Source organism: Xyrauchen texanus, chromosome 3, assembly GCF_025860055.1.
Source record: "Xyrauchen texanus isolate HMW12.3.18 chromosome 3, RBS_HiC_50CHRs, whole genome shotgun sequence".
Lineage (NCBI taxonomy): Eukaryota > Metazoa > Chordata > Actinopteri > Cypriniformes > Catostomidae > Xyrauchen > Xyrauchen texanus.
The window spans coordinates 52,793,279-52,816,436 of NC_068278.1; the positions used below are offsets into that span (position 1 = coordinate 52,793,279).

Consider the following 23,158-nt stretch of genomic DNA (forward strand, 5'->3'; position numbering starts at 1 on the left):
TTGTCGACAAAAATTTCCGTTGTCTAATAATCGTTTGATCTCATTTAACGTAACATAAGATCACATTAAACTCTTATGTTTGCACACAAGAGCAGCACTGCAGTTCGCGCCTGACTGAGGAGAGGAAGAAATACACAGATCACAGTCCAGATGAACTCTAAACTTTCCAAACAGCTTCAGGTGATGTAGATCGCAAAGTATTGGGGAATTATACAAAAAATACAGAATTCCGCACTCTCATTGTGGAATAAGCGGAGCTGGAGATCTTTAAAGGAAACACGTTACATCTTAAATGCAGTTATATTAAAGCATTATAGCTTTATTAAAGTTCAAACAATACGGAAGCAAATCGTGTAAATAACTTAAAACTCCGAAAATGGCATTTCTCTGTGCGGTCAGCGCCTCTTCTATGAGTTGTGCAAATGTCCCGTTCGGGGGAGAGACTGAAACTGCACCCGGCTGATATACACTCTGTCACGGGGACGCTTGTCCCTCGAGTGCGCACGCTAAATGCAGCTAGATTATAACGTGATGTCTCATGACTTATTGAATCATTATATATGTGTCACAGTGCATTTCTTATCGTTAAGAAAATTGGCAATATGCGGCTTTATTAATAAGATGGAGTTTGTTTTTTAGTTAAGGATGGATTGAAGTGAACAGAAAGGTGAGAGACAAAATACATTTTTGATTTGTTTTGGCTTATTTTCCAATATAAATATCTAAAACAATGTACATTTTCTTTAGCAGCTGTACTGCAGAAGAAACAATTGTTATCTGAGAATGTTGAATACAATATAATTAATGCAAATATTTTATCTAAAAATCCTTTAAAAAAGATGCATTCACCTGTGAATCAGCATAGAAGATATTTAGACTTGCTTTTAGAGAATAGATCTTGAATACAAGTATATTTTGTCTTTACTGCACTTGCAGAAGTATAACCAAATGAAAAAAAACATTCAATACAAAATACACTTACTGTATATTTAAGATGCATCCTCTTAAAGCAAGTCTAAATAACTTACATGTTGCTTCTCAAGTGAATGTATTTAGTTTTTTTTAGACAATTTTAATGGAAAACGAGAAAAAATTATTAAACTGAATTAAACTTAATAAAAAGTATTTTTCCCTTTAATTCAGTGAATGTCTTTTAGAGGTATTTTTAAAAGATGATTTTGTCCTCTTTATTGTTAGTAAGCACATTTAATACAACCTTTTAAGTCGAGATACAAGCTGAATAATCGATTAAGAGCTAATGATTAATCTTTGCAATAACAGGCGAATAGTCGAATAATCAAAATAATCGTTAGTTGCAGCCCCAAGTCTCCTTGGCGACAATGATTTCGAGCTCAATTACACTTCCTAGCGTTCTGCCCAACCATCAAGCACTTTGAAATGTAATCAAGCTTAAAATCGTGATCTTGCCTAGAGACTGCAATGGCAAGATATACAGTGAAACATTAGTTACATTTTGGTCTGTTCACACCCAAAATCGATTAGATCACTTCAGAAGACATAGATTAAACCATTTGAGTAATTTGGATTACTTTAGTGCTGCCTATATTAGCTTTTTGGAGCTTCAAAGTTCTGGCCACCATTCAGTTGCATTGTATGGACATACAGAGCTGAGATATTCTTCTAAAACTCTTCGTCGGTGTTCTGCAGAAGAAAGAAAAGTCTTACACATCTGGGATGGCATGAGGGTGAGTAAATGATGAGATACTTTTTAGTTTTTGTGTGATTTTTTTTTTTCCTTTAGAAGACATGGAATAAACCACTGGATTCATATGGATTATATAAATGCTGCCTTTATGAGCTTTTTGGAGCTTCAAAATTTTTGTCAGCATTCACTTTCATAATATAGACCTACAGAGCTAAGATAGTCACCATCACAATAATTGTTCCAAAGCTGTTTTTCTGATTACTTCGAAAAGAAATTCGCTAAATAAAATTGTGCTTTTAATTCAAGTTTACAATAAAAATATAAAATACATTTGTTACAAACATTGTACCCCAAAAATACAATGTATTTTAGAATATATAAAGTAACCTATACATTACATTTAATGGAGAGGTAAAATCTACATGTAGTACATAATGGTCATAAATATGGCAAGGCTATCAGATTGTAAAATTATTTGCAATTTCATTATATGGATTTGAGAGCACTTGGTGCTCTAATGAGGCAGACATTTTTCTGATTGCACATTTCAATTACAAGGACATTCTTCTGACTGTAACATCTGTCAATGTGAAAATGTAGGCAGGTAAGGACTGGACATGGATCAGCTATCCATCTTAAATGGTTAACATCTTGTTTTCATTTACTTACTAACATGTCATTTTAAACAAGTGTTGCTGGCTTTCTTAATGGAACATTGATAGGAATGTTGATTGTTCCCATTCAATAAAAGTGAACGAGGTTCTCCTTTTGTGTTCCATGGAAGAAAGTTAGGCATAAGGGTTTGGAACCACATGAGGGTGAGTAAATTATGACATAATTTTCATCTTGGTGTGAGCTAAAAAAAATATATATATATATATAAATATTTATTTAAAAATATGTTTTGAAATAGTAAGAAATTATATATATATATATATTTATATTTTTTTTAAATGGATAGTCTCAAAAGGAGAAATTGTAGGACATACTTATAAAATACTTGTTTTGGCTTGCCTTTAGAAGGAAGTGGCTTTAAATGGTTTTGTCTGGACTTTGAAAGCAGCACAAACAAACTTTATGGTCCATACCCATATGCTGCCATATTTCCCAACTACGCATTCTAACAACAACTTATTTCAGTGAGGTCTGGGTCAAGATATTATTTCCTATAGCAGACAGACATTCTATGCGTTACAATGTCCCAAAATACACTGCTCTGCATCCCTGAGTGTTTACAAGTCCTTAAAGGCACAGAGTTGGATCCTCTGCTGCCTGTAGTAGCTAAGCACCAATGGATCCCTCAAAGTATTCAGCTCATGAAGTCGATCTGTAGACTGCGAGAAGTCATCGGGTCCATCTCCACATCCACCCTGGTGAGGGTGACTTGGATATCCAGGATGAACCATAAGCTCTGCTGTGACTGGTCGATAGGAGTCAGTTGTGGTTTCATCGGTCTGTGTCCGTAACAATGGAGAAATCACGCTGTCATCCAGTGATGATTCTCGTGCCTCACGCGTGAACACCAAAGCTCGTTTCAGGTTGGATATAGACATGTACTTACCCATGGTACTTAGGCCCAGGTATAAGTCAGGCCATCTGAGGAGACACATAGAAATATTATATACATTAAAGGGATAGTTCACCCAAAAATGAAAGATTCTCTCTTCAATAACTCACCCTAATTTGTTTAAATAGCACTGTTGGTCTAAATGCAAGTAAATGGTGGCCAAAACTTTGATGGTCCAAAAAGCACAAAGGTAGCATAAAAGTAATCTATACAACTCCAGTGGTTAAATCCATGTCTTCAGAAGTAATATTATAGATGTGAGAGACAAAAAGATAAACATTTATGTTCTTTTTTACTATAAATGATCCTCCCTACCCAGCAATGCACGAAGAATGCAAATAATTTTATGATTACCTTTTTCCTTCGCCAAATACATTTTTGGGTGAACTATGCCTTTAAATTCGTAAGGCAAAAATGTGATGATACTCTTTCATAAACATATTTCATCTACACCATGTCAAATGTTTGAGCACACATGACTTAATTTATATTTCTTAAGATCTTAAATCTTTAGATCCAAAAGCATAGTTCAACCAAAAATGAAGATTCTGTCATTATTTACTCACCCTCGTGATGTTCCAAATCAAACCCATATGACTTTGTTTCTTCTTTGGGACACAAAAGTCACCTCAGTCACCATTCACTTTCATTGCATCTTTGTCCTTCTCTATACAATGAAATTTAATAGTGATTGAAGCTAACATTCTGCCTAAAATCTCCTTTTGTTTTCCACAGAAGAAACAAAATGAAATGGTTTTGTAACAACATGAGGGCCAGTAAATGATGACAGAACTTTTATTTTGGGATAAAACTATCCTATATATGCTTGAAATTCATTAAAAAAAAAAATGTTTTATTCAATTACAATGTGCAAAGCTGTGGCTACTTTGAAGAAGCTAAAATATAACAGTTTTGACTTGTGTGACCTTTTTAGAAATTACATAATCCCTATTTCTATTCAAGTAATTTTACTACTTTATTATTACTATTTTAAAGAACAATTAAGAATGAGGTGTGTCTGAACATTTGACTGTCACGTTCTGCCCTGTGTGAAGACTAAGTTATGATGAAATTGACTATTATAACTGATTTATTATGATACATTTTTGTCCCAAAACAGTCTTCATCACTACACAAAGATCCCAAAGGCATAAAAACAATGAAATATTTGCAAGCGTACCAAAATGTAAATCTTTCCAACTCCAAAATCTGGAGCGGATCATATTATATTCACTATGTTGCCTCACATACCTAATGTCATGGCGATAAAAGACCTCGACAGACTCAAGGGCATCTTTTTCAACTTGTGTGTAGAAGTCTCGAAGATGGGACGGGAGGTAGGTGCAAAATTTCAGGCCATGTTCCACAGGGACCCGTGTGTAGGTGATCCCAAAATCAGAGAGAACTCGGGCAAACACCTCTCGCACCTCTGAAAACAATCATACACCTTAAACATGAATAAGGTGAAGAGAAATGCTTTTTCTACTATTTGTACTTAATTTCTGGCATTTTGAGACTAAATTAATCCCTAAAAAGATTATCCTATATCGCATACCTAAGTACCAAGCTTTAATTATATAAGGCTATTTCTGACTTGAAAATTTGTTTACGTCTTCGTAGAACTCGAAATCACCAACAAGTATATTTATCTTAAAGAAATATTCCGGGTTCAATGCAAGTTAAGCTCAATCGACAGCATTTATGGCATAGTGTTGTTTATCACATATAAATCATTATGACTTCTCCCTCCTTTTCTTTAAAAAAATAGCACAAATCTGGGTTACTGTGATTCACTTACAATGGAAGTGAATGGGTGCCAATCTGTAAACATTAAAATACTCAAAATTTCAAAGGTATAGCCACAAAATGCTAACAATATGAGTGTTAACATGATTTTAGTGTGATAAAATCGCTTACTAACTTTTTCTGTGTAAAGTTATATACAGTATTACAACTTGTTGCCATGACGATGTAATGTCAACAAACCCTAAAACAACAAAAAATTATGATTTAAACAATTTTACAACTCAAATAATACATGAGTTTTAACAGAAGAATTAATGTAAGTGCTTTATAAAATTATAAGCTTCACATTTCTGCTTTTAAACCCACAAAAAAATTGTCCCGATTCACTTCCATTGTAAGTGCCTCACTGTAACCTCGATTGTTTTGCATTATTTAAAGAAAAGGAGAGACAAGTCAAAACATAAATGATGCTAATACACACCGTTTCAAAAATATTGCCACAACACTTAAATATTATACGTGTGAACGTGGTTTTAGTGTGATAAAATTGCATACTAACTGTGGCAGGGCGGAAGGCGGGGCCGGGTCGTGATCAATCACACCCGGTTCCGTATTAGGCTAATTAAGCCTCCGTGAGGGATAAAGGTCGACTGCAGGGGATCATGCGGGAGAGAGAGATCGTTAACGGACATGTCCATCATGTGTGTGTTTATGTTGTCTGCTGGATGATGGTGAGGGCGTTGATAACTTCGGCCAGCGGTGAAGACTCCATAGCGGCGCTCTCCTCCAAACCCGGGTTCTGGCACCATTGTGAACAGGTTCGTTGAGCAATGGAGGAGTCAGGAGACAGCGAAGCAGGTTTGAAATCAGCACTGAAATTTCTTTCATGAACATAAACATAAACAAAACAATATCACACTCAGTCTGTGGAGCTTTCTGGATCCACTCTCTCTCTCTCTCACGGTCGCTCTGCGTTGGCCATTTCCCTCTTTTAAATTTTACAGTTTTTTTAGCATCTTCGGATAGCAAAAATCAAATTCAATACGTTCTTGACCTTCGAGCAAAACTCCACACACATGACGGACATGTCCGTTAACGATCTCTCTCTCCCGCACGATCCCCTGCAGTCGACCTTTATCCCTCACTTATTAGCCTAATACGGGACTTTACACAGATAAAGTTAGTGTAGGCCCCGCCCTCCGCCCTGCCACACTAACTTTATCTGTGTAAAGTTAAATCCAATTTTAAATCTTTGTTGCCAAAAAAATCCTCTAATCCAAGTTTGGATATAACTTTACACAGAAAAGATTAGCAAGTGATTTTATGAAACTAACAAGTGTAATGTTTACATCTTGTGGCTATACTTCTGAAACAGTGTATATTTTAGCATTTATGGACTGGCCCCATTCATTTCCATTGTGCCTCACTGTAAACACTCACTTTTAATAATTTGTTGTGGTAATCAACATTATACCACAAGTCCTATTGACTGATCTTAACTTGTATTGAACCTGAAATATTCCTTTAAAATCTTTATATTCAGATTCCATAATATTATCACAAAAAGTGAGTAGTTATGGGTTAAGAATATCTTGATAGCATAATACAGCACAGAAATAAAATTCAATTAAAGGGGCATTCAGTAGTTCTCTAGCTAGCATTAGCATTGCTCTTCTTCATGTACTTTAATTACAGATACGACAGTGCTTTTAGATGCTGTACTGCCATCTTTCGACGTGGATCAGCATGATCGTCTCTGCTGCCCTCGTCAGCTCTGGAATATCATTTGCATCTGGAAAATGTCAGAGTTTGTGGTAATTTCTAAAGTTATTTATTACTCCTATAATATAACTGCTATGCCTAAAAACAAACATCAGAAATCAAGTGAACAAGCTTATACTGTTAAGGACAGATTATTATTTTCCCTCATATCAATAATCTTTGGAGACATTTCACGTTATTTCTAAAGACAGTTATTACCTTTATTAGAGAACTGCTTTGTGTAAAATAAACCTCAATGGTCTAGCGATCCAGAATGTCAAGGTTAAGGAATGCTTAGTATTGTTTTTGATGATCAAATTTAGCATGTCCATGAATACTGTATTTGAAGAACTTGTTTTATTTCCAAGCAACCAACGTCATGGTTTACACAAAATCCACAGCAATCGCTGTACCTTGCTACTTTGCACTAAACGAATGAAGACATAGATGCCTTGCCGTTACCAATGTTTACTCTAGTTTTTGCCTTCGCCAATCTTTCAGTCTTCTTGCTTGAAGCAAGTTGCTTCAGACCTTTTTTTGCGTCTTCGGCAGTACAGCTACTGGATCTCCCATTGTCTCCACTGCTAAAGCACAATAAATAAGTGTGTTCCATTGTGTTCCGTCACCATGACAAAGTCCTTGTGTGTGTGTGTGTGTGTGTGTGTGTGTGTGTGTGTGTGTGTGTGTGTGTGTGTGTGTGTGTGAGCATACATGGCAAAAAAAAGCTCATTCTGATTCTTTTCGCTCTTTGCGTCACCAAACAATGTTCTAAGCATAACCAAGAGTATCTATACAGGCTGCAGCAAATGAGCACAAGGATTCTCTTCTTCAACGTTTAGTGAAACACCATTTGTCATGTGATTTTAACGTAGCGAAACACATTGTAGGGGGTGACCCGCACCATGTAGAATAAAACACTTTTTTTAGAAAACTATTACGACTCCAGATCTCATGTGAGTGTACATCGTTCGGATCAAATTTCACAAAAACACAATTAATTTGTTAATGTGTCAAACTTTTTAAATTGGATCCAAACTACTAAATGCACCTTTAAAACATATTATTATGTAGGTGACCGTGTTATTCAACTCGATTTGGCTTCACTGTTACCTGGTAGCACGTGTACATGCTGGTGACCATCCATATGATCGGGCATGTGGCCCACCAGTTCAAAGAAACGGTTTACCTGGGCCCTGAGCTCCACCTCCACCTTTCAGACAGAGAAAACACATTTGTAGGTCTTCCAGCAGACAACAAACTCACTACTTTGATTGGCTCTAAAGTCATAAATGAATATTATTTTTCAAAACCGTTGGAAGATTTTTAGGGGACAGTATATTTAAAACTATGCATGCCAAGCAATTCTGTTCACTGTCAGGTTCATCTTCTTCCAACCTACAGGCAGAAACTAAAATCAGCTAAACATGTAGTAAAGACTGTAAAGAATTGGACCAATGAAGCAGAGCTGTAACTACAAGCCTGCTTTGACTGCACTGATTTGAGTGTATTCGAGGCTGCAGACACCAATCTGGATGAGCTCACAAATACTGTGACATCATATATCAGTTTCTGTGAGGATATGTGCATTCCTTCTAGGACATATTTAACATTTACATTTACATTTACATTTATGCATTTGGCAGACGCTTTTATCCAAAGCGACTTACAGTGCACTTATTACAGGGACAATCCCCCCGGAGCAACCTGGAGTTAAGTGCCTTGCTCAAGGACACAATGGTGGTGGCTGTGGGGATCGAACCAGCGACCTTCTGATTACCAGTTTACCAGTACTGTGGTTTAGACCACTACACCACCACTTAACGTTCAATAATGACAAACCATGGTTTACAGGAAAACTCAGAGAGCTTCGTCATGCCAAAGAGGATGCTTACAGAAGCGGAGATACAATCTTGTATATTCAAGCCAAAAACAAATTGACTAAGGAAATTAAAGTGGCTAAAAGAAGCTACTTGGAGAAACTGAAAAACAAGTTTTCAGCTAACAACCCTGCATCAGTGTGGAGAGGACTGAAAGACATTACTAACTTCAAGACACCATCACCCAACACTGTAGAGAACCAACAACTGGCTTACGACTTGAATGTGTTCTTCTGTCTCACACCCAACACCCGCTCTGACCTTAACTTCACACAAACACCCGCCTGTACTAAACAAGATTTGTATTTGTACATACTATATGTATATATATTTTTTTTTTATTATCTCTGTCTTGTTGTTGTATTTTTTGTGCACTGGAAGCTTCTGTCATCAAGAAATGTCCTTGTATGTGGAAGCATACTTGGCAATAAAGCTCATTCAGATTCGGATTCTTTTAGCAGAGGATGTTTCCTCTTCCTCCTAATTTACAACTATTTAGGATTTTACATAATGGTAATTAATTAGTTGGGAATATCTGACAACTCAAGGAAATCAGCTTTACATCAACAGGTACCTGCAACAAACTCGGTTTAAATTCAGTTTAAAAAGTACACAATGTCAGATCATATCTTCTTTACATTTACATTTATGCATTTGGCAGACGCTTTTATCCAAAGCGACTTACAGTGCACTTATTACAGGGACAATCCCCCCAGAGCAACCTGGAGTTAAGTGCCTTGCTCAAGGACACAATGGTGGTGGCTGTGGGGATCGAACCAGTGACCTTCTGACCTCCTTATTTAGAGGAGGGTAATAAAAGTATTCCTTTTAGTGCCACTTAAAGCAACCTTTGACATGATACCACACCTTTTTACATTGTGTTATAAAATGCAGGAGCTCAATAGTTCAAAGAAAGTATTTTATTTTATTGTCTGTGAAGTATAATGTGGGATTTTCTTTCAGCAACAATGATTTGAGCTCTGATGTATTACAGGGAGTGCCACGTGGATGCCCAGCTCTATATTTTAAACTTGTTTGTCTGTTGCTTTCAGTTTATTTGTTCAGCTTTGTGTTTCTTTGATGTGAGCTACTAATACTACTTTCCCATTTTGGCAATATAGATCATTGTAAGTCCCTACCTCTGACATCTTGAGCTGACCACTCTGCAAAACTTCACGGAAGCCCATCTTGCCATGGAAGAAACCATCCTTCTTGAGTAGTGTTGAGCCTTTCAGTTCCCGAGATACTGGAAGACCCTCTGAAAGATTGGCATGGAGTCCAATAGGGATGTGATATCTGTGTGTGAGGAGATATGACTTTAGAACTTAAAGGGATAGTTCACCCAAAAGTGAAAATTCTCCCATTTACTCACCCTCGTGCCATTCTAGATGTGAATGACTTTTAAGAAAAAATATCCCATCTCTGAACGTCCTTTCAATGCAAATGAATGGTAGCCAGAACTTTGAAGCTCCAAAAAAGCATATAAATGCAGCATAAACATAATCCATATGACTCCAGTGGCCTTCTGAAGTGATATGATGGGTGTTGGTCAGTGGTTCTCAACCCTGTTCCTGGAGCCCCCCCAACACTACACATTTTTGGATATCTCCCTAATCAAATGCTCTTGATTCAACTCATCAGCTCATTAGTGGAGACTCCAAGACCTGAATTGGGTGTGTCAGAAAAAGGAGTTATACAAAATGTGCAGTGTTGGAAGGGTTTTCAGGTACAGGGTTGAGAACCTCTGGTGTGGGTGATAAACAGATCAAATTTGAAGTCCTTTTTTACAATAAATTCTCCTCCTTGCCCAGTAGGTTGCGATATGCACAAAGAATGTGAATCGCCAAAAACAAAAGTGAAAGTGGAGATCTATAGTAAAAAAGGACTTAAATATTTATCTGTTTCTCACCCACACCTATCATATCACTTCAGAAGTTATGGATGAAACATCTATAGTCTTATGGGTTACTTTTATGCTGCCTTTATATGCTTTTTGGAGCTTCAAAGTTCTGGCCACCATGTACTTGCATTGAAAGGACCTACAGAGCTGAGATATTCTTCTACAAATCTTTCTTTGTGTTCAGCAGAAGAAAGAAAGTCATTCACATCCGGGATGGTATGAGGTTGAGTAAATGATGAGAGACTTTTCATTTTTGGGTGAAATTTTCCTTTAGTCTTAGTTTTAAAGGTCAGTGGCCAAAAGATACATGTATGGATATTTTAAAGGTCAATACAGGTATTTAGAGACCAATGTAGCCAATATAATGCAGATACATATATTAAATTTAATCAAAATGTAGCAAATAATCGCTGAATTTATTTATATATATTGATAAAATCAACTATTGTAGATCAGTAGCATACCTTTTGGCCAGGTCTGACGCATGTTTTGCTGAGACTGCATTCACCAATAGAGACACATTGGAGATCCCACCAGCTTTGAAACAATCCACAATGCCTTGATTCCTTCTATCACAGTACCCAAAATCATCTCCTGTCACCACCAACTTCACCTTGGGTTGAGGCATCTTCTCCTGGCCTTGCTGTTGATACAAACAAGACACCAACAGATCTTTTCAATAAGGACCGAGACAGAAAAGTGTTAGTCTTGGCGTGAGTCATTTGATGAATGAAGAAATAATTCAGTCAACAGGAAGGGTTTCTTTGAATCAACATGTCACAATAGATTTAGTCGGAATCCTGAGAATCACGTCATAGTAACATAGAGCGTCATATGATCGCTCTCTTGTGAACGTGAGTCCCAGCCGAGGAGAAAGCAGCTTACCGAGAAATCACCGGCTGCTGTATAAGAGGGTTCGTTCACACCAAACGCGTCTTGCTAAACGCAATGCCACGAACGCACGTCTCTCGAGACGCGTATTAACAGTTGACTTTACCCGGCGTCTAAAAAAACGCGGCGCAAGGTCAAAGACGTCCGTCTCGTACAAGTTTACATAAAACAAACTATTGAAAAACATCGCGAACGGACGCCAAACAAGTTCGGTGTGAATGGCCCCCAATTCCACCTTCTTATTCACTATATCTGAGTAACAGCTACTACTGCCTTGTCATTCCCGCGAGTCACACGCGGTTAACAAGCTTTACATATTTACAGGATCCTGATAATATATGGGTGACATATGTCGGTTCAACTTTTCATATCAGAAAGATGAATTATCATAATTAATGTAGGCCTGTTTGGCAAAAAAAAAATATTGGAATCGGTTACCCATTATAAAAGAAGTTTTTTGCCAGTTGTCCCTTTTTACAATGTATCGCGTCCAACCCTGTGCTGAGCGGACCGACTCGACCGAACGCGTAACAATGCTATTTCCTTTTCCGGGGTTATAACGCCCTCTGCAGGGCGTGACTAAAATAACACCAACATGTGAAAGCGTTTTTTAAAGGGAAACGCAAAACTGAAAATTCTGTCATCATTTTCTCACCCTCGTTCAAACCTAAAAGACTCAGCCTATATATCTTTTCCCATATATACTGAAAGTGGGAAGATGGACTGCGATAATAATAATAATAATAAGGAATAAGGAACAGAGGCGTTTCCAGCATTGAAGGACATCCGGGGCTTAGCCCAGACAATTTTATTTTCACACTAGCAACCACTTCTCTGTAGTTCAAAGCTGGTGAGAGGGTATTCTTTGAGTTTTGCTCTGGCTGGGCCTGTTTCTACAGTTCCTAAATCTTCCACTCTAGTTCTATCCTCAACATCCTCTCTCCTCCCTGAATCATCTGTGATGCAAAAGAACAGATACAGCACATAACTTATTGCAAATCAGCTTCAAACAACTAATTCATCAAGTGCTACATATGTCAAATTGTAGACCAATACCATTGAAGTAAATGTATTGGGAAGAGCAGATCAGTGGGATTGCCCTACGATCTATCATGATTCTTGAATTTTCATGTACATTACCATAAAGTTATCACAAAAGAGTTATATTATAGTGAGTAAAGTGAAGTAAAAAATTTTTTTTTATATAAATAATTACATTTTTTTTTACATAAATAGTCAAAATGATGTATAAGATCCTAAGTTAAAGCAATACATGAATGACTTTAGTCTAAGTTCATTGACACACCATGGCATCAAACTGTATATAATTCTCCATGTTCATCTGTCAAAATCCTTTCATTAGGATCATTGGGATAAACAATGTTTCACTTTTAACTTTCTCTAAAGTAAAGTGACTGATTAATTGTTACCAGTTTCCATGCCTGATTCTGGCACATCTTTGCTACCCTCAAAGTGTATATTTACAACAAACTAATATCACAAAACAAGTCACACATACATTTTATGCTAATGCTTATTGGTTATCCTTAGAGAAAATAACACCTGATAAACAAGAAAATGATGCTCCAAATTGGACTCGAACCACGAGGCTGAGGTTACAACATGTGCTATCAGTCAGTAGCAGACGTCTTGAGGTTTAGCCTACTGTGGGTGAAAGCCAGCCAGATGATGATCTTTAGACTTTAAGGACAAAAACAAATGCGAATTCTTACCCACTGACTTCTTTCGGAAATTTTAGAAGCCTCATTTGCTTCATTTTTGCTGTCTTTCCTGCTAACTGCTGTTAACTCGCCACTAAGTAACGTTAGTTGATGTCAACTCCTCCCCTACCTGCTGCATATTCAACAGAGAGGAAGAAACGGAGTAGCCCATAAGCTACCAACAGCAAAGAAGCTTATTCTATAGGCTAGATTATTTTTAAGACTTATGTCTATTTTTACAGGCTGTATGCAGTATATGCAAAGCCAAAGCACAATGAAATAAGGCAACTTATGATTTCGGGGGTTTACATAGGCTATTGTCCGGTTTCATATTTGTCAGTCAACTTTTCAAAATACATTCGGGGCTACACTCAAAACATTCGGGGCTGAAGCCCCGGCAAAATCGGCTGCCGCCGCCTCTGATAAGGAATATCAAATTACATTTCAATTTGTTTGTCACACAGAAAAGTTTCAGTATAGAAAAAAAGGTGCTCATTTTCTGGTCACAATGTGTATGGAGATTTTAAAAATGCATTAATTTATATTGAATATTGATGGAGCAGCATACAGTAATTTAACGTAGGCGAGGGAGTGAATTTGAGTAAATACAGGGAAATAGTCATAGGGCAAAATTTTTCAACATAGGCAAATACTTGGTATAATTTGCAAATACTGCCTTTTTTTTTTTTTTTTTTTTTTTGAGTAACAAATTAAGATAATGCTCATTCAAAATAAACACTTCAGAACAGGGTTAACCATTTTCTGTTCATTTCAATCACAAATTGGCAACTTAATAACATCTGAAGTATTTTGTAGCAAATTAATCTGCACTGTATTTTGATCAGTCAATGTAAGCCCACTTTAAACAATTCCTCATAACAAATATATTCATCCCACTCAATAAAACAGTTTATTTTTTATTATTTAGTTATTTATTCGTTTATTTTTACCCCAAATACCACCCTTTCGCTTATTGAGCAGTTATTAAAATGATTTAGTGACCTTGAATAAAACCTAAAATGCTAAATAATAATTTTGTCTTAAAACATATGTTTAAATTCGAGGGATTTTAATTAGCTACATACATTTTCAACATTTTAAAATGATTAAATATGAGATAAAATTACCTCAAAATCAAACATAAAACATTACACACAATAATCTAATGGATCAGGAATGTTTTGCAGTGTATAGTGACAAACATATGTTTAAGAAAGTACTTTGGTGAACTATTTCTGTAAGGGTGTCTCTCCCTGATGCATGTAGGCTCAGCTGTCAATAACAGAAATGTATAAAAAATATGAATAATGTATTTCATTAGACAATTATTTATTGAGGTAAATGCAGAGAATAAACAGCTGATGCCTCGTAAATTGTATAAACTTCTTTTGGTAAAAAAAGAAAGAAAGAAAATGGTCTATAGGCTAAGATTCGGTTAACGCTTGCTAGAGGTGGAAATAACTGCATGCTACTGAAACTTGCAGAGCTTAAAAGGTCACAACAGGAGCATTAAAGGTCACACCTGTTTTTAATGGTGAAAGAAGCCTATCTGAATATTAATATTTCACAGACAAAATGTATATCGTATTTTAATATTTTACATTCGCCACTCCACTTACAGTCAAATTCATCCTTCAAAGCAGCCAATCTTGTCTACAGAAGCAATGAAAAACATTTAGATTAATAAAAATTGCATGCTAGACATAGTATGGATGGATGAAAATGAGGTTTTGGGAAAATACAGAGATATTGAATATGAATATATAGAAGTTGTTTAGCCAGATATTAATTATTGAACAGTAATGTAAATCAATATGTTGCCATCTAGGCTACTCACCAGTTCTCATTAATGTTTTCCTTGTACACAGACTTTAGGCAGCAGGTGTGACTTTGCTTACGTGTCTATGGAGGCTTTGAATGTTTTCCCAAGACACATAACCTAGAGAGAGAGAGAGTGAGAGAGAGAGAGAGAGAGAGAGGGAGAGGGAGAGGGAGAGGGAGAGGGAGAGAGAGAGAGAGAGAGAGAGAGAGAGAGAGAGAGAGAGAGAGAGAGAGGGAGAGGGAGAGGGAGAGAGAGAGAGAGAGAGAGAGAGAGAGAGAGGGAGAGGGAGAGGGAGAGGGAGAGGGAGAGGGAGAGGGAGAGGGAGAGGGAGAGAGAGAGAGAGAGGGAGAGGGAGAGGGAGAGAGAGAGAGAGAGAGAGAGAGAGAGAGAGAGAGAGAGAGAGAGCGCATCAAATTAATGGTGTACGTTCACATTTATAACAGAACAATAACTTTAAATGACCGCATGTATATCATCAAACAGACTAATGTAATATTTCGGTATTCGATGTTTCGATATTTAACCTCACTTTTTTATATACGATATTTAATCTTTATCTGCTTTCTAATGTAAACAAGTGTTAGGTATGATAAAATGTATGTCTTTATGCCCTTCCTGTTACCATTTATTTAGATGTCAGTAAATTATTATTATTATTGTTGTTATTTTAATTAGTATACTTGGTAATCCCAACTCGTCAGCGTATGCGCCCCATTATGTGCATGTTGCCTTGTGTCCTGCAGAAGGCGCTAAAGAACCTGAAACGCAAGACCAAACCTGAATCAAAATTGGGCATGATTATTTTTTTTTTATTATTATTATTGTTATTATTTATTTTATTTTTTACAAATAAACTGCGTGATTAATTTTGAATATAGAAAAACATTAAAATAAAAGTTAAAAAGCTTTTAAGATATTTCAGTTTGGCTTGCCACAATATTTTAAATAAAAAAAAAAAAAGCCTTAATTGAAATTAAGGCTTAGAAGTGGCTTTATGTATATCATTTGTCTATATATATTGATGATTGATTGAACTAAAGGACAACTTCTGTATTTTCTACAACAATAGGATAAGGAGTTCCAAAAACTATTTCTTTACATTTATGTCACTAGTCAGTATATAAGTTAGGTAGGGCCTACTGGGACACACCAGATGGTGGACTTTATCTGGATTATATTATAAACTGTAGGCTGCTTCTCAAGAAATAACAGGACGGTTACTGAAATTAAGCCAGTAGTATTCGGCTGGTCATGTGATTCTAACATGGCAGCTCCCATGTGTGGACCCTCTCCATGTAGAATAAAACAGCTTTTATAAGGTTACTGATATGACCGGAGTCTTCATTTTAATATGATTGGTCATGATTTCCTACATATATTGCAAAATTGCAATTAATTTATTTAAGAGTTAAACTTTTTTAAAGAGGAAAAAAATTACTGAATTCACCATTAATAAACATTAGGTATAGTGTCATATATATATAGGCCTATATATATATATATATATATATATATATATATATATATATATATATATATATATAGTGATGCGAGTGTGCGTGTGTGAATCGAATAAAAATGTAATTAATCACACGGTTTTCTGTGATTAATCGTAATTAACCATGGTAGCCTGCATGATACATTACAACAAACATTAAAATATATAAAATCATAAATATATCTGCTTTAAAGTTTGTCTCAACAAACTTGAAAGAAATTGATTAGTGGTAATTTGTCTCAAATTATTTAAATATGTAGGCCCCTAAATATTATTTATTTATTTTTTTTTAATTTTTTTTTGCGGAAAGAGTTAACTTAAAATTTTTACAGGTATAAATCTTTGATACAAGTATGTGTATCCATGCCATAAAATTGGTGGACATGTTGTAATTAATAGTTGGGCAAAAATTTTTTTTAATAATAGTATGAAATGGGCAGATTAAATTCATATCAAACTTTATTGAGTAGAGAAACTTACGTGTACATTGCTAAAGGATTATTAGACAATATACATTATTAACAGAAGTTGTTATATAAAGTATTTTCCGATGTAGCTTCTGCGCAGAAACTCGTCAGCGAGTGACATCCCCATGTGATGTCACAGCATCCTCGACCAATCGCTGATTTCCGTGTGTGCACGCGGATCACTTCCTTGTTTTCGGACTTGTCATGATGCGATTGGTTAGAAAGCGTGTCAGCGTTTGAATGGAACTCTCCGTATCCGTTTTTCTGTAATGTACATAGATAAGAGCAGTAACAATGGGACCATTAAAAATAATATCTGTCTTTCTTGATTTCATTTTGTTGTGTTTCATGTTTACCCAATGCGGTGGTCGGGATTTAGACTGTAGCTACGTGACATGTGGATCACTGGTGAAACTGCTGAACACACGGTACAACGTCAGACTACACTCGCACGATGTCAAATACGGCTCAGGTATAACCAGTTTCGACAGTAAATATAATAAACTTTTACCAGTTTGGTCAAGGTAGCCCTCAGAGGATGCTTGTGTTGCAATACCAAAATTGTGTATTCTTTATTAGTATTACACCAGCTGATGCGTGCACTAGCCAGGAAGCTAATGACTAGAAATATTACCCATTTGTGATCTGTCTTAATGCCTTTTTATCATTCTGCCTACTAGCCCCCTTCTTTTATCCTGCACAGGTTTTAATTATTTAGATATATGGTCCTTAGGTGGATAAATGTGGCAGTGATGACAGGAGGTGCAAAAAAGTACCACCACGTTACCAATATCATAGTTTTTTCCCCTTCTTTGAACCTACTATGAACCTACCTATAACTAGGGTATTCTTTGAAGTGCCATATAAATAGTATAATACATAGACATGTTATTTATTCAGTACCACGGTGCTTTGAGTCTAATACACTCAATGCATTATGATATCACCATAGATTTCATTTGTAAGGGTAAATGTCAGAATGAGAATCTATCTAGTATATCTATGTTAAAGGGGTCATGACATGAGAAACCAAATTTGCCTTGATCTTTTGGTATATAAGAGGTCTTTGTATCATTAAAACGTCCTCCCCATTCTAAACGAATCATTTATTTAATCAAGCTCAAAATACAGCTCGTTCTGGATTCATGGTTAGAAGTGACGTGACGGTTAGAAGTGACGTACCAGCATTTGCATATGACCGCCTCCAGCACAAGATAACTACGCTATAAGCGCAAGACAACTACGCTCATTTCGTACCGCCGTGCGCCTCACAAGTGTTCAGTCGATGGACAGCGAGCTCTGACAGAGACTACTTGTGCACAGGAAAATTACGATGCCACACAGATGTGCTGTTCCTGGCTGTGGTCAAACAAAACCTCTGAATAAGCTGCCGAAAGATCCAGACGTCAGGGAAAAATGGATGCAGTTTATTTTTTGCGGACGTCCCAGTCACGGCAGTGTTAACTTAAGCGTTTGTTCTGTACATTTTAAGGATGACTGTTTTGAGAACAAATCTCAATATGATGCTGGCTTTGCCAGAAAACTGTTGCTCAAAGATAAGTCCGTGCCGACTATTCTGGGAACAACGACGACGCAAACTGTAAGTAATCTATTTTAAACTTTAAACTACTTTTTAAAGCGCAATTTCATTCATTATGAATAATCACAGTGTTTTTACTTAGTTTACTTATTGTTCTGGCTGGGGGCGTCAATAATTGATACATAGGCACTGACGTTAGCCAATCATAACAGTGGGCGTTAACACTGAAGTCTTAAATGGAAAACGCCCCCAAAACAGACTGTTTGAATCAGAGGATGAGAAACAGGGTGGGAAAAGGTCATAAATCACTAGATTTTAAAAGTTTTTCTTAAAAAAAAAATATATTAATACTATAATTGCACCTAAAGGAACATAATAATACAATAAAAAAAACCATGTCATGACCCCTTTAATAAACACATATTCAATGTCAACAGCTACATTTTCCCTGGTAGAAAATTTTAACATTAATACTTTTTTTTGAAGAAAGATAAACATAAATGATGATGAAAGCCAAAATAGTAAATTTAATGGATCGATATTTACTAATGAATCCATTATTTTGTACGGGGATGACCATTACAAATTGGTAACATTTTTCAGTTTACACATGGAGCACCATTGAAAGCCAGTTATAGGTGCTCCAACTTTGGGAAAAAGTTTCCATTTACCATTTTTTGACTCACATCATTGGCATATAATGCAAAAAGTTGTGCTGAAGTGAACTGATTTTAGTAATAGACCTAACTTTTACCTGTAGTTTTGTTTTATAATCATACCCCCTTTACAAAATAATGGATTATGCTGTAAATATTGATCCATGGCATTTAATGTTTTGGCTTTGATCATCATTTATGCATATCTTTCACAGTAAAAAATAAAATAAAAATTATTTAAAAAAAATATATATATATATATTTACACATATACACCAGTCAAAACTTTTGAAACACTTGACTGAAATGTTTCTCATGATCTTAAAAATCTTTTGATCTGAAGGCGTACGCTTAAATGTTTGAAATTAATTTTGTGGACAACAATATAATTGTGCCAATACTAGTTTTTGAAATGGATGACTTGGACAGAATAATTATGAAAAGCAGCCACTAAGTGCCCAACATATAGATGGGAACTCCTTCAATACTGTTTAAAAAGCATCTCGGGGTGATACCTCAAGAAGTTGGTTGAGAAAATGCGTACATTTATGCAAAATCTGTGGCCACTTTGAAGATGCTAAAATATAACATAGTTTTGATTTTGTTTTGGATAGTTGTGATGACGTCACTATTATTCTAAAATGGGAAGAAGAAAGAATGAGTAAGTGTTCCTAAACTTTTGGACGGTAGTGTGTGTATGTATATTTATCAAAAACAAAATTTGGAGCCTGGGACCTCTAGTAAAGTTGACATGGACCCAAATTTATTCACATCTGAAACCTTTAGATTTGTTTGCAGACATTTGTGGGTACTCATTGATTTCAAAAAGTATCAAACCATTCAGTTCGAGCTCCCTGTGGTTCCACTTTTTTGTGTATATGTGTGGTGTAAACAAACTTTGTAACACAACCCTGCAGGTAGTGGCCAGCAATCAGTAACAGGTGTGGATTCAGCCGATGATGCCAACAGCTACTGGCGTATCCGTGGGAAACCGGATGGCGTTTGTCAGCGTGGGGTTCCCATTCGATGTGGACAGGCCATCCGAATCACACACATGAAGACTGGCCGCAACCTACACTCGCATCACTTTAGCTCACCGCTGTCTAACCACCAGGTTTTCAACATACATTGTCTCTCCCATTTTTTTCTCTCTCTCTTACTAAGAGAAACGCATGAATACTAGTGCTGCACAATAAATCTAAATAAAATTGAAATCACTATATGACCTTGTACGATTATTAATCCGCAAAGGGCTGTGATTAAATTAAATAAATAGTCTGCATGCACTGCTCACTTCAAAGTTAATGTGCACAGCTCTGTACTGTTTGTATGGTGGTAGTGGTTTACACATTCTAATAGCAAGTGTGAGGCTCATGATGGTGTTTTCTGTCATTTCAGAGCTGTAGGTAATGGGAAAAACAAAATCTAATTTTGGTTGAAAGGAATCACTTGGCTACTAGTTTTTTGTTTATCATATCGCACGCAGTTCAAATCACAATATGACTTTGTCCAAATGAAGTGGTCACCCAAGACACATTACCGGTTAAACCTGGTAGTAGCATCTAAAATGCATCTCCTGCGGCCACTTGTTTCTATTTTATCTATGGGAAGGTATCTGATTTCATCACAGCATACAGCACCTACGGCGTCAGTGTATCACTACAGGAATAGTACACCCAGAAATGAAAATTCTCCCATCATTTACTCCCCTTTTATGACTTTCTTCTGCTGAAAACAAATTATTTTTAGAAAGAATATTTTAGCTCTGTTAGTCCATACAATGCAAGAGAATGGTGGCCAGAACTTTGAAGCTCAAAAAGCACATAAAGGCAGCATAAAAGTAATTTATAAGACTCCAGTGGTTTAATCCATGTCTTCTGAAGTGATAAAATAAGTGTGGGTGAGAAACAGCTCAATATTTAAGTCCATTTTTTGCTATCACTCTCCACTTTCACATTCTTCATCTTTTGTTTTTGATGATCCACATTCTTTGTGCATATCTCCACATACTGGACAGGGAGGAACATTTATAATAAAAAAGGACTTAAATATTTGTGTTTCTTAGCCACACTTATATCACTTCTAAAGATATGGGTTTAACCACTCGAGACTTATGGATTACTTTTATGCTCTCTTTATGTGCTTTTTGGACCTTCAAAGTTCTGCCCACCATTCACTTTCATTGTATGGACCTAGAGAGCTGAGATATTCTTCTAAAAATATGAATTTGTGTTCTGCAGAAGAAAGTCACACACACACCTGTGACAGCATGAGGGTGAGTAAATGATGAGAGAATTTTCATTTTTGGTTGAACTATCCCTTTAATAAAGCACTGCAAAGTTATACTTGAATTTTAAGCTAACCACACATGTGATGTTTGAAATGCTCATAGTTACTGGATTGAATGTGCATAAATCACAAAATGTATTATTTATAGAAGATGCATTCATCTAAAGCAAATTATCTGGGATGCATCTGAATGGATTAGCATTTATATTACAAATGCAGTGTGGTCACATGTGTTTCTGAATACCTAGAATTGTGTTATAGCCTAGATTGTGGTTTGAGTGAACAGACCATCCAAAAAAAGATATTTAAAGCAAGCATATGTGGTCCATTACAGAGTCTGTCTTTACCTCAAATTAATTCTTACTATGTTGGTTTTTTCTCTCACACACACAATCCTCTGTGTTATTTAGCTACATGCCCAAGTGTCTGTAAATGTTTTGATTACAACTATATTAACACATTATCTTTACAGCAGCACTCAAGGTATTATAAATAGACCTGTTTTATGTTTTGCAGGAAGTGAGTGCGTTTGGTGAAAATGGAGAAGGAGATGATTTAGATGTATGGGCAGTGCAGTGCAGCGGAACATACTGGGAACGTGATGATGCAGTACGATTTAAACATACTGGCACTGATGTTTTCCTCAGTGTTACTGGAGAGCAGTATGGTCATCCAATCAGAGGCCAGCATGAGGTTCACGGAATGCCCTCACCCAATCAGCAAAACTACTGGAAGGTAATGGAAGGGGTTTTTATTCAGCCCAGCAGTGATCCGGTCCGCCATGATGAGCTCTGACATCACTACATTATCGTAGTGAAGGCCAATGGAGACAAAATACACTGTACTCTGAACAACTGACAACTTGACTCACATGCTGTGAAACTTTTTCTATACTTAAACCTTCCGTTTCTTCAGATTTTTACATTTGTTGGTCAAACTCTTTTAGTGTTGCAGTTTTGTCACTTTTACAGATGTTTTTGACACATGTCACCTTCAAAATGCACATCTCAGACAATTTGATTGTTTTATTGGTTGGTTGTTTTCTTTAGATTGCATTTTTTCTGTATACAAGGGAAATAATTACTTTTTTTTTTTTTTTTTTTTGTATTTATATTTAGGTCTGCTGAAACATTACTGGCTATTTGTACTTGTACTAGTAACATTTTATTTTTGTTTATATAAAATTAAAAAATATATAGTGAATCCTTAATTCTCTCTGGAAATTGTGGAAAATATTAAATTATTGTTGCTGTAACGGTTAATGTTTTCCATATAATCAAAATTTATCAAACTCCCCTTATGTTGTGTATGATTCCATATGGACATAATTTTGTGAAAGGTTAAATAAAGATTTTGAAATTTGGTAATACAACTAATTTCATGTTTTAAAACTGAAATGTTTTTGTGTGTGTGTGTGTGTATGTATAATATATATATATATATATATATATATATATATACACACACACACACACACATATATACATACATATACACACACACAGGATTCAGAAATAACATTCACTATACAGCCTACAATGTTGCTAGACCTGCATCACAAGTGTGTTCAAACACAATTAAAAAAAAAAATACTTTTACATTTTTTTTCTTTTTTTTTTTTTTTAAATTGTGACTGAGCACTCTTGCTGTGATGCTGACCTACAAACATTATAGGCTGTATAGTGAATTTTATTTCTGAATCCTGGCCATCATACAAAATTAACTTCTTAAATAACAAGTAGTGCAACAGGGATAAA

General features: G+C 36.0%; 2 protein-coding genes across 5 annotated transcripts; one reads left to right on the plus strand and one right to left on the minus strand.

The window, feature by feature from the left end:
• Window positions 1–2,617: 2,617 nt before the first annotated feature.
• Window positions 2,618–15,059, minus strand: ydjc (YdjC chitooligosaccharide deacetylase homolog). 3 transcript variants are annotated; one of them, XM_052094847.1, is made up of 7 exons: window positions 14,967–15,022; window positions 14,749–14,782; window positions 10,982–11,160; window positions 9,757–9,913; window positions 7,851–7,950; window positions 4,485–4,662; window positions 2,618–3,262 (listed from the first exon to the last, which is right to left on the minus strand). In XM_052094847.1, the coding sequence occupies exons 2-7, from the start codon at window positions 14,758–14,760 to the stop codon at window positions 2,899–2,901; spliced, it is 990 nt and encodes a 329-aa protein (XP_051950807.1). In that variant the 5' UTR covers window positions 14,761–14,782; window positions 14,967–15,022; the 3' UTR covers window positions 2,618–2,898. The 3 variants fall into 3 exon arrangements, with proteins under 3 accessions (XP_051950807.1, XP_051950826.1, XP_051950816.1); XM_052094866.1 differs by lacking the exon at window positions 14,749–14,782 and having other exon boundaries at window positions 14,967–15,059; XM_052094856.1 differs by lacking the exons at window positions 14,749–14,782; window positions 14,967–15,022 and adding an exon at window positions 11,847–11,950.
• A 2,063-nt stretch (window positions 15,060–17,122) lies between these two features.
• On the plus strand, window positions 17,123–22,841 carry sdf2l1 (stromal cell-derived factor 2-like 1). 2 transcript variants are annotated; one of them, XM_052094885.1, is made up of 4 exons: window positions 17,297–17,388; window positions 19,727–19,773; window positions 20,030–20,226; window positions 21,918–22,841. In XM_052094885.1, exons 1-4 carry the CDS (start codon window positions 17,312–17,314, stop codon window positions 22,194–22,196), a joined length of 600 nt encoding a protein of 199 aa, XP_051950845.1. In that variant the 5' UTR covers window positions 17,297–17,311; the 3' UTR covers window positions 22,197–22,841. The 2 variants fall into 2 exon arrangements, with proteins under 2 accessions (XP_051950837.1, XP_051950845.1); XM_052094877.1 differs by lacking the exon at window positions 19,727–19,773 and having other exon boundaries at window positions 17,123–17,388; window positions 21,918–22,832.
• The last annotated feature ends 317 nt before the right edge of the window (window positions 22,842–23,158 follow it).